The 12,021-nt window shown below is 48.9% G+C and overlaps 1 protein-coding gene across 2 annotated transcripts in view; it reads right to left on the reverse strand.

Annotated features, from left to right (window-relative positions):
• Nucleotides 1-10,031, reverse strand: part of USP22 (ubiquitin specific peptidase 22) — a 43,711-nt gene extending 33,680 nt beyond the window's left edge. The window contains exon 1 of one of the 2 annotated variants that reach the window (XM_031656999.1): nucleotides 9,576-10,031. In XM_031656999.1, coding sequence (XP_031512859.1) covers nucleotides 9,576-9,746 — 171 coding nt within the window. In that variant the 5' untranslated portion in view covers nucleotides 9,747-10,031. The remainder of the gene's footprint in view (nucleotides 1-9,575) is intronic. The other variant, XM_031657000.1, reaches the window with a different exon arrangement.
• Between the last annotated feature and the right edge of the window lie 1,990 nt (nucleotides 10,032-12,021).

Genomic DNA, 12,021 nt, shown 5'->3' on the forward strand with positions numbered 1-12,021 from the left:
ACTAGATTCAGCAGACTGTAAGTAAATCCCGAAACATCACTAGGATTTGTATATGACAGGAATTAGGAGAAGAATCAGCAATTTAATTGTTGCTCATCTTACGCAGTGCAGAAACACCCGCCAAATTCATTAATTCGGTCCCAATATTAAGAATATTCCTCTGAATATCCTATTCTCTTACCTCCTTACTCACACTACCTCCCACCCCAACCAAGAAGGATGGGGAGGAGCAAGAGGTTCGGAGGCCTTGTAGTCAACCAGATGTGGGCTTACCCTATGGGATGACTCAACAGTACATTGAATTGAGTCCAGTTTTTTAAAGTGTGCAAACATGACACACCACCTTAAGAGGTAGTACACTTTTCACACACTACCCATGACTTCCTACTGGTCTAAAACCTGAGCATCTTAGGAAGGTAAGTTTAATTCTTGTGCTTTCTCCTCAGCAACTTTTTCAAGGACTCAAATACCGACATAAGTGAAGGGACAAGTATAAAATAAATTTTTTTTTTTGAGATGGGGTCTTGCTCTGTCACCAGGCTGGAGTGCAATGACACAATCTCAGCTCACTGCAAGCTCCGCCTCCTGGGTTCAAGTGATTTCCCTGCCTCAGCCTCCCGAGTATCTGGGACTACAGGCGCGTGCCACCATGGCCAGCTAATTTTTTTGTATTTTAGTAGAGACAGGGTTTCACCATGTTGGCCAGGATGGTCTTGAACTACTGACCTCAGGTGATCTGCCCGCCTCGGGCTCCCAAAGTGTTGGGATTACAGACGTGAGCCAGCATGCCTGGCCTAAATAGTCTATCTTTTATCGGAAAAAAATATGGCACTAAAAAGCTAAAGACTTCACCAAAATTAGATAATCTTCTCAAATTAAGTTCTCCAACCTCAGAAACCTCAGCGTACAGACTCAGGCCCCTCAACCTCAGAGCCAAAATCAATCTCAGGGTACAGCGACTACAGACCTTTCAATCTATAAAATGGGTAATTTCATTCAGCAAGGGCAAGACCTCAGACTGACCTCATTTAAGGCTGGGACCCAGCAGTTACTGGTGATGTCCTTGGACAGGTCAGGAGACTTACTTGCCAGGCCTACCTAAAAAGTGTATCCCAAGTACCAAAACCAGAATGAAATTATGTATGAAATATAAAATATTGCAGCAGTCCTCCCTTACCTACAGTTTCACTTGCTGTGGTTTCAGTTACCCACAGTCAACCTCAGTCTGAAAATAGTAACATGGAAATGCCAGAAATAAACAATTCAGAAGCTTAAAACTGCCTGCCGTTCTGAGAAGCAGGATGAAACTGAGTGACAACCCGCTCTGTCCCATGACCATCCCTTTGTCCAGCTTCTCCATGCCGTCTAAGCCACCTGCCCACTAGTCACTTGGTAGCTATCTTGCCGATCACATCAACTGTTGCCGTCGTTTGTGTTCAAGCCACTTTTATTTAGCTTAATATGGCCCCAAAGCTTGAGAGTACTGATGCTGCAATTTGGATATGCCAAGAAAAGTTGTAAAGGGCTTCTTTTACATGAAAAGGTGAAAATTCTTTTTTTTTTTTTTTTGAGACGGAGTCTTGCTCTGTCACCCAGGCTGGAGTGCAGTGGCCGGATCTCAGCTCACTGCAAGCTCCGCCTCCCGGGTTCATGCCATTCTCCTGCCTCAGCCTCCCGAGTAGCTGGGACTACAGGCACCCGCCACCTCGCCCGGCTAGTTTTTTTTGTAATTTTTAGTAGAGATGGGGTTTCACCGTGTTAGCCAGGATGGTCTCGATCTCCTGACCTCGTGATCCGCCCGTCTCGGCCTCCCAAAGTGCTGGGATTACAGGCTTGAGCCACCGCGCCCGGTTGTGAAAATTCTTAATAAGGAAAGAAAACAATATTAAATGATGAGTTTGCTAAGATCTACAGTAAGAACAAATCTATCCATGAAATTATGAAGGAAAAAAGTTTGCACATAATACATAAGGGAGTCAGTATTATCTGTGGTTTCAGGCATCTATCGGGGGTCTTGGAATGTATCCCTCAAGGATGGGGGTGAGTACTGGATTATCATAAATGGGAAATGAGGAAGCCCAAGAGATGCTGGGAGCTGCCGAGGGACACACACTTGGGCAGAAGCAAGCCGGGGCAAAATCCTCCTGGTACTGACCAGCTTAGGCTAGCCTTCCTTTAAATTGAGTTCACCTCAGCCGGGGCGCAGTGGCTCACGCCTGTAATCCCAGCACTTTGGGAGGCCGAGATGGATGGATCATGAGGTCAGGAGATCGAGACTATCCTGGTTAACACAGTGAAACCCTGTCTCTACTAGGCAGGAGAATGGCGTGAACCCGGGAGGCGGAGCTTGCAGTGAGCCAAGATCACGCCACTGCACCCCAGTCTGGGCAACAGAGCAAGACTCCATCTCAAAAAAAAAAAAAAAGGAATGAACTTTCAATCCACTCAATGGATATTGCTAGACGAAAGAAGCCAGTATGAAAAGGTTGCAGACTGTATGAACCCAATGATATAACATTCTGGAAAGGAAAAAACCTCCGAGACGGAGAAGAGATCAGTGGTTGTGGAGAGTCAGTAGGTGAAGCACAGGGATTTCTTCGGGTAGTGCAGCTATTCTGTACAGTGCTGTAGTTGTGGATGCCTCTGTCAAAATCCACTGAGCTTGAAAGCACAAAGAGCAAACCTTAATGTAAATGATTTTTTAAATCATTGATGAGGCCCTACGGAATGCAGGCTGAGGGAGAAGAAACAGATTGTATTACACACATAGGACACAACTCCGCCAAGAGGGGTGGGGAGGGAAGCACCTACATAACGTGGAAATGAGGGGAGAGTGTACAACTAAAAGCAAAAGGAACTGTAACTGAGCACAGTACTTCAAGGGGTCGTTTTGCAAGGGAGTACAGGACAACAATTCTGAAACCTCTATTCAGGTATACCAAAGCAGAAGAGGTAAGTAAACAGATTGTGGACAGTGGGAGCCAGGATTTTCTCTGCTGGACAGAAAAGTTACAGATAAGCTGGAGGGGAAGGCTAGAATAATCCCTATAGATATGGATGAGACCTGGAGATACCAACATGAACTCATGTAGAGCTTCATGTGGATGCTGATGGATATATATCAAAATAATTACAGACCTGTATATACACGCATTTGTATATACACACCTGTTTCCCAGCTCTGTCCCTTGAGGGGGCCAAGAAGCCAGGATATCCCAGTAGTAATGAGCACACCAGTGCCCAGATCTTGGTTTCTAATTCCATTCTCCCAAAAAAGGAACTAGGGATCCTTGGAAAATGCTGGAGTCTAAGGCTGGGGCAGAAAACACATAAGATGATCCCAGAACATAGTGTCCTTCCAGGAAGTAAGGAAGTGCTCAAAAACAACAAACAAAAAATCATGTGGCTATGTGAAAGGGACACCGGAGCCAGCTGAAAGAGCTCCCAGTGGATACAGCCAGATGATGGGAGCAACAAAACCACACAGCACTGGATGATAACCCAAAGCATACATTCAATATCCACAAGTCCATGTTGATATACACAAGTGAGTAAAAACACGAGTGAGGATGAGCAAATCTTCCACACAGAAATGTTCCAAATAATTTAAATAGCTACTCCACCCTCAAGGAGGAGGAACAGAACTCCCCATCCCAGTAGAGTACCTATGCAGAGTAACTCTCTTCCAAAATAAACAGTACATAAAGGAGGGAAACAGTCACTCCGCACTGGAGAAACCTGGCAAACATGACCTCAGACATTCAGTCAAGGCCAGCAACCCAATACATCTTGACAGCATCATCCTTAATATACGGGAATGAGAAGAGCACTTCACCTCTGTGGTCTTCCTTCCCCAAACCCATAACCACAGCTGAATCACGAGAAAAACATCAGAAAACCAAAACTGAGGGACATTCTACAACTACATGACCAGGACTCCTCAAAACTCTCAAGGTCACTAAAAAAGACAGCCTGAGAAACTGTCACTGCCTAGAAGAGCCCAAGGGGACATGAAGACTCAAAGTAATGTGGGATTCTGAGACAGAATAAGGCCATCAGATAAAAACCAATGAGTTCCAAATAAAGTACGCAGTGTAGTGAATGAACTAAATACACAAACACAAATGAGTAGAAGTAAAAGCGGGGAAATCTGAACGAGACGGTGGATTTTATCAAAGATAGACTGTACCAATGTCAATATCCTGGTGGTAATTGTACTCCATTTCTGCAAGAAGTCACCATTAGGGGAATGGGGAAAGATACACAGGATTACTCTATTTTCTTACACCAGTATGTCAACCTATAATGAACTCAAAATTAAAACCTTAAACAGAAAAATGTTTACATTTTAGATCTTTTACTTAGACCCCACTTAGTATGAATGGTGTAATGTTTTGTTGTGATGATTTGAAAGAGCCAGTTCACTATAAAGTAAAAAGTACACTCCTCAAATAAACGAAGTTTAAAAGTCTACTTTTAAAATAGCACGTATCATCCCAGCACTGTGGGAGGCCAAGGTGAACCTCCTAAGGCCAGGAGTTCAAGACCAGCCCGGGCAACATAGGGAGACCCAGTCTTTGTTTTAAATAAATAAATAAATAAATAATAAAATACAATAGCACGTATCAGGAAAATGAGCTAAACTATTAAAAACAAGTAATAAGAGCTGTCTACAATGTGCTCACCATCATCCCAGCGCCTGGCTGAGCCAGTAAAGACTAACTGAGGCATTGTTGAATGGCTGGGAGGGATGGCTCATGCCTGTAATCCCAGCACTTTGGGAGGCCAAGGCAAGAGGATCACTTAGCTCAGAAGTTCAAGACCAGCCTGGGCAACATGGCAAAACTCATTACTACCAAAAATACAAAAATTAGCCAGGTGCAGTGGTGCATGCCTGTAGTCCCAGCTACTTGGGAGGCTGAGGCAGGAGGATCACTGGAGCCCAGGAAGCCGAGGCTGCATTGAGCCATGATCATACCACTGCACTCTAGCCTGAAAGACAGACCGTGTCTCAAAAAAAAGTAAATACATAAAAAATAAAAAAATAAAAAAATGTGTTTTGAGAACACAGTGCTATAAAATTTTAGATTCAAAGAGAGAAATGATCTTAAATATATTACCTGTTCTCTGGCCAGGCATGGTGGCTCATGCCTGTAATCCCAGCATTTTGGGAGGCCAAGACAGGCGGATCACGAGGTCAGGAGATAAGAGAGCATCCTCACTAACAGAGTGAAACCCCGTCTCTACTAAAAATACAAAAAATTAGCCGGGCGTATTGACAGGCACCTGTGGTCCCAGCTCCTCAGGAGGTTGAGGCAGGAGAATGGCGTAAATCCGGGAGGAGGAGCTTGCAGTGAGCCGAGATCGCACTACTGCACTCCAGCCTGGGCGACAGAGCCAGACTCCGTCTCAAAAAACAACAACAACAACAACAACAACAAAACTTACCTGTTCTCCAAAGTGTCTATATTCAAAATATAACGTAGAATGTTATATCACAATCACTTTCTGCCAGTTCCTATCTTTACAGACAAACCCTGAAATGGTAATAATTTTGTTATATTTAACACACACCAAAAACACAAAGGAGAGGCCACTGTGGTCGTGCCAGTCCTAAATCATGGAAATATATATATATCTTTTTTTTTTTTGGAGACAGAGTCTTCCTCTGTCGCCCAGGTTGGAGTGTAGTGGCGTGGTATCAGCTCACTGCAACCTCTGCCTCCCGGGTTCAAGCGATTCTCCTGCCTCAGCCTCGCGAGTAGCTAAGATTACAGGCGCGTGCCACCATGCCCAGCTAATTTTTTATATTTTTAGTAGAGACAGGGTTTCACCTTGTTAGCCGGACGGTCTCGATCTCCTGACCTCGTGATCCACCTGCCTCGGCCTCCCAAAGTGCTGGGATTACAGGCATGAGCCACCACGCCCAGCAGAAATATTTTTATAGTCAGCAATACAAGAGTTTTACTGCAATTCTGGCCAGGTGCAGTGGCTCATGCCTGTAACCCCAGCACTTTGGGAGGCTAAGATGGACAGATCACCTGAGGTCGGGAGTTTGAGGCCAGCTTGACCAACATGGAGAAACCCCGTCTCTACTAAAAATACAAAATTAGCTGGGCGTGGTGGCGTATGCCTGTAATCCCAGCTACTTGGGAGGCTGAGGCAGGATAATCACTTGAACCCAGGAGGCAGAGGCTTCGGGGAACCAAGATCGCACCATTGCACTACAGCCTGGGAAAAAAGAGCAAAACTCCATCTCAAAAAAAAAGAGTTTTACTCCAATTCAAGCTTCTTTTGGACAGAAACTTATCAAGCCTGGTCATGTGTTTGTCATGTTCTGCCTATTAAAAGAAAAATCAAGCCGGGCGCGGTGGCTCACACCTGTAATCCCAGCACTTTGGGAGGCCGAGACGGGCGGATCACGAGGTCAGGAGATCGAGACCATCCCGGCTAACACGGTGAAACCCTGTCTCTACTAAAAAATACAAAAAAAAACTAGCCGGGCAAGGTGGCGGGCGCCTGTAGTCCCAGCTACTCGGGAGGCTGAGGCAGGAGAATGGCGTAAACCCGGGAGGCGGAGCTTGCAGTGAGCTGAGATCCTGACACTGCACTCCAGCCTGGGCGACAGAGCGAGACTCCGTCTCAAAAAAAAAAAAAAAAAAAAAAAATCAAAGTTTGGGTACAAATTCCATAACCCACCTGTCCTTAGATAACAAAACTCGTAATTCCTATTCATTCTGGGATTCATTTCTGTAGTTAAACTGTACCTGAGATGTCAATCTCAAAAAGTACTTTTGTTTACAAAGATTATAATTCAAGTTGAAGTTTGTTTTGAGATAGGTTTTGTTGCCTAGGCTGGAGTACAGTGGCACAATCATCAGCTTAAAGTACTTTTACAGTCAAGTTCACATCATTAAAACCAAAAATATGGCTGGGCTCAGTGGCTCTGGCCTGTAATCCCAACATCTTGGGAGGCAGGAGGATGGCTTGAGTCCAGGAGTTCAAGACCAGCCTGTGCAATATAGTGAGACACTGTCTCTACAAAAAGTAAAAAAAACATTAGCCAGGCATGGTGACACACGCCTGTAGTCCCAGCTACTCAGGAGAGGCTGGAGTCCAGTAGCCTGAGGCTGCAGTGATCACTGATCAGACCATTGCACTCCAGCCTGGGTCACAGAGCAAGGCTCTGCCTCTACAAAAAAAATGATTTTTAATAAAATAAAATTTAAAAAACAAAACTGTCCTAAGCTTACAGATCTGATGGGAATCCTATGCAGGTTGTCCAACTGTTAACCACCAGGTTTGTTAAACTATTTCTCAAACCAACTCTTGCTTAACTGGGCCACTAGAGAGTGCTAGAAACGCAGTACACCGCACATGAAGTGATACAGGTCAGTCCCGAGTCAGTTAAAAGCATGGAGGGCTTAAGGGGCTCCTTGCTGGCACACTGTCAACTAGCACTGCAGCAGCCCCCACCTGAATTTTGAAAACTTTTTTCACTATCCGTATACAGCTCAACTTCTAACTGGTAAATAACATACATGTGGCTCAACAGTTTTGAAACTAAGCAACTGACATCTGAAATTAAAAGATTAATCAGAGCCATAAGTAACGCAAAAAAAAAAAAAAGTAATTCTTTCCTTTAGGAAATTACGCAAAGTTAGTTAATAATGGTTTAAACTTGACTCCTTCAGCTTTGTTAAAAATACCAGAGGGGGGGAAGAAAGGGAGAGAGAGGGATGGAAGGGAAAAAGAAAAGGAGGAGGGAGAGGAAGAGTGGGGCATTCCCCACTTCATCCAAAGTACAAACGAATCTTGGGCGCCTCACGTCCCAATCCAGACACCAGAAGGCCGGCTTCAACCAGGTCATCTTTTTTTTTTTTTTCCAGACAGGGTCTTGTTCTGTCACCCAAGCTGGAGTGGCCCGATCACCACTCACTGTAACCTCCGCCTCCCGCGTTCAAGTGATTCTCCTGCCTCACCCTCTCGAGTAGCTGGGATTACAGGCGCCCGTCACCACACCCGGCTAATTTTTGTATTTCTAGTAGAGACAAGGTTTCACCATGTTGGCCAGGCTGGTCTCGAACTCCTGACCTCGTGATCTCCCTGCCTCAGCCTCCCCAAGTGCTGGGATTACAGGTGTGAGGCCACCGCGCCACGCCAGGCCATCTTTTCTTCAAGACACACAATTCTACTAGCAAGACTCTAACTCCGATCCTAACAGAAACGTTTTATCTCTGATTTTAGTTCATCTAGACATAGTGCTTCCCGATATCTTTACAGATAAAAACAATTTTGAGTCCGGGCGCGGTGGCTTACGCCTGTAATCCCAATACTTTGGGAGGCCGAGGCGGGTGGATCACCTGAGGTCAGGAGTTCGAGACCAGCCTGGCCAACATGGTGAAACTCCGTCTCTAGTAAAAATACAAAAATTAGCCGGGCGTGGTGGCAGGAGCCTGTAATCCCACCTACTCTGGAGGCTGAGGCAGGAGAATCGCTTCAACCCCGGAGGCGGAGGTTGCAGTGAGCTGAGATCGCGCCACTGCACTCCAGCCTGGGGAACAAGAGCGAGACTTCGTCTCAAAAAAAAAAAATTTTTTTTTGAGTTGCTGCTTAATATACCCTACAATCTCAGCAGGCCTGTTGGTATTCCCATAAAAAAAAAATGCCACTCAAGGTAGAAACTGCCCTCACAACTCCCAATCTCGGACTGTAATCTACAAAAGCGCGTGAAACCGTAAAAATAAAGTTCACTCACATAGAAGAATCATGTTACGTTCTGATTTCCAAATCCTTAGCAGGCCTAACTGCTGGACGCCAAGACCGGGCTCCCGAAGGGGACTCGTTCCTGGCTAAGGCTTCCCACAACACACGGCGCGCTTCCAAGTCCACGTCTCGGCCGCATCGAAAACCCGGGCCGCGGCTCCGCACCCACAGGCTCGCTCCAGCCCCAGCACCTGCCGCACTCCACCTCCAGTTCCCCGCGGGCCCCAAGGCAGCCGCGAAGCTGCCGTCCAGCGTCCCCCAACCCGCCCCCTGCCCCAGCTCCCGTCCAAGGTCGCTCCCAGCGGCGGGTGATCGCTGCAGACCAACGCCCAGACCCCGACGGCATCCCCCACCCTTTACTCATTTTTTTGAAATATTTCTTTCTCTGCACCCCCATCCAGCCCCGAACCCTCTGGAACCAGGAGAGTTCCCCGCAGGGACCTCCCGCACGAACGACCGGGACCGCCCACTGAAGTCCCAGGCTCCCCAGGCAGCCGGGCAGGAGAACACCGCCCCCCGCCCGGAAGCACTCGCCCCTCCCGGGCCAAGAAGGATAAGGGAGGGGGAAGGCGGAGAGAGAGGAGGGGGAGGGGAGAGAGGAGGGGGAGGGAAGAGAAAGGAGGGGGAGGGTAAGGAAAGGAGGGGGAAGGGGTAAAGAGAAGATAGAGCAGAAAGAGAGGGGAAGAGGAGGAAGGGCAGGGAAAGGCAAGGGGGAAAGGGAAGGGGGAAGGAAAAGGGCCCCTCCCCCGGCCGGCCTCAGGAGAGGCAGGAGGCCGCGAGCCCGCCCCGGGGTGGGCTGCCGGGCGCACCTTGCGCTTGCGGGCCTCAGCCGTGCCGCTCCACACGAAGCACTGGTAGATGGCCCGCAGGTTCTGCTTCCAGTTGTCCACTTTGAAGCTGCCCAGGTGCGAGCAGCCCGGCGGCGCTACCGCCAGCTCGGCGTCCATGGCCTCGCCCTCCGGCTCTGGCCGGGACACCATGGGGGGCAAGGCCCGGCCGCGCGCGGGGGGCGGCGGCGAGGGGGGCGAGGACGACGCCAGCGCGGCGTAGGGGCTGCTGGGCGGCGGGCCTGGCCGGCCAAGGCACGGGCGCCGAGAACAAAGCGCGGAGGCCAGACAAAGACGGGGCTGCGCGATCGCCGAGGGGAGGCTGCGGGGCAGGCACCGCCCCCGAGCTGCGGCTGCTGCTGGCCGCCGGCGCTGCGCTCTCCCGGTTCGCGGAGGGCGTCGCGGGGCGGGGCGCCGCGGCCGCGGACGGAGATTACGTCACCCCCCCCCCCCCCCCCCGGCCGGCACCGCACTGCGCAGTCTCCGGCCCGCGCCAGGCCCTTCCCCCCTCTCGCGCGCCCGTAGGCTCTGGGTAGACCGGAGCCCAAGGAAGCGTGGTGGGGCGAGGGGAAGCTAATGAGAGCCCGCCCCTTCCCTTCCTCTATTGGTCGCCGGCCACCCCCCAGCATCTTCGGCCATTTTCATAGGCTCTCAGTACAGTCCGTCTGGCGACTAGAGGTTCCCTGTCTCTTCCATCGGACTAGGGAGGCGGGGGCGTGCTGCGGTTGGGCGGCGCGAGGCGTCCGTCCTAGCACTGAACCGGTTTGCGCCGGCCTGAGCTCTGCCGCAAAGAGGCGGGGCGACGAGCTGGATCTCTGCAGGTCGGGCCTCCATCCAGGGCCTGCGCTTTCCCACCCAACAGCATCCCCTGTTTGGGCGCTGTCTGCAGGGCCCCCGGTTACCGTAACCTGGGTCGGGCCCTGCAGTGCCGTGGCTCGGGGCTGGAACTGCCAACTGCCTGCTCCGCGCCGCTCCCTGCCTCAAGCTGCGGCACCTCCTGTCGGGAGCCCGCGGATAGCGAGGGCCACCCCGGCGCCATCCAGTTGAAAGAAGATACACGCCACACGCTGACACTTCGCATTTGCTGGTGGCTACGTTTTTCTAATGAAAAGAAAGTTAAATATAGTAATATATCTTAACCCAATAGGGTCAAAATATTTCAACATGTACGCAGTATTGCAAAAATCGTTAGTGGAATATTTTACAGTTTTTGCAAGTCTTCGAAATCTGGTATTTACACAACAGCACATCCAATTCCTACTAGCTGCTACCGCAGTGGGCTGCACAGGTGTAATCGGTATACAAACAACTGACCCAAGGCAAACTGAAAAGACCTTTAAAGACGAATGCAAACAATGTTCTGGGAGAGCCAGGGCGCCAAGAATCTGGGGGAACTTGGATGAAGTGTGAGGCGTGGTGCTGCTCCCTGGTACTCCTCCCACTGCTAACTGCTTTGCTCATTCATCCACAGATTGCAAGAAACAGCAATTGCCGTCCAGAGCCATCACAAGTTAAAAAATAAAGATTGTGATCTCACAACACTTAAAGCTACAGGGTTTAATGGGCTGACGACTGGAATAAAGTTTTTGTGGCCAAGATAAATTGCCTAGCACAGGTTTTTGCCTCATGGCCTTTGTGCTTGTAGTACCCTCTGCCTAAAACGTTTTCCCCACCCCCTAATCCCGCCTGCCCCGCATCCTTATATTCCATGGCTGATCGCTCACCTCCTTCCAGCTTTATCACACACCTCCTTTTCCGTGAGGACTTCCACTGCCACCCTAATAGAAAATTGCAAGCCCCCCAAAATTCTCCATTCCCTTACCCTGCTTTTTCTCCAAAGAATTTATCACTATCTGGCGTAATGAATATTTACTTTTTTTTTTTAATTGTTTCTTCCCTTAATAGCATGAAAAATTCCAAGAAGGTAATGATTTTTTTCTTTTTTTTTTGAGACAGAGTCTCACTCTGTTGCCCAAGGCTGGAGTACAGTGGTGCAATCTCAGCTCACTGAAACCTCTGCCTCCCAGATTCAAGCGATTCTCCTGCCTCAGCCTCCCCAGTAGCTGGCATTACAGGTGCCTGCCACCACACCCGGCTAATTTTTGCATTTTTAGTAGAGAGGGGCTTTCACCATGTTGGTCTGGAACTTTCACTAGAGATGGGATTTTTCCAGGCTGGTCTTGAACTTCTGACCGCAAGTGGTCCACCTGCCTCAGCTTCCCAAAGTGCTGAGATTACAGGCGTGAGCCACGGCGCCCGGCCTCCAAGAGGGTAATGATATTTTTATGTTTTATTGACTACTACAGCCGCAGGTTCCCAGAACTGTATTGGCTACGAGCAGGTACTCAAAATTACCTGGTGAAGCCCTGTAGTAGTCTCACTGAAAAGTGAGAATAGATTCAGAGACAGGAAGCCCCAGAATCTATGC

The sequence above is a fragment of the Papio anubis genome, chromosome 17, assembly GCF_008728515.1.
Source record: "Papio anubis isolate 15944 chromosome 17, Panubis1.0, whole genome shotgun sequence".
In the NCBI taxonomy this organism is placed as follows: domain Eukaryota; kingdom Metazoa; phylum Chordata; class Mammalia; order Primates; family Cercopithecidae; genus Papio; species Papio anubis.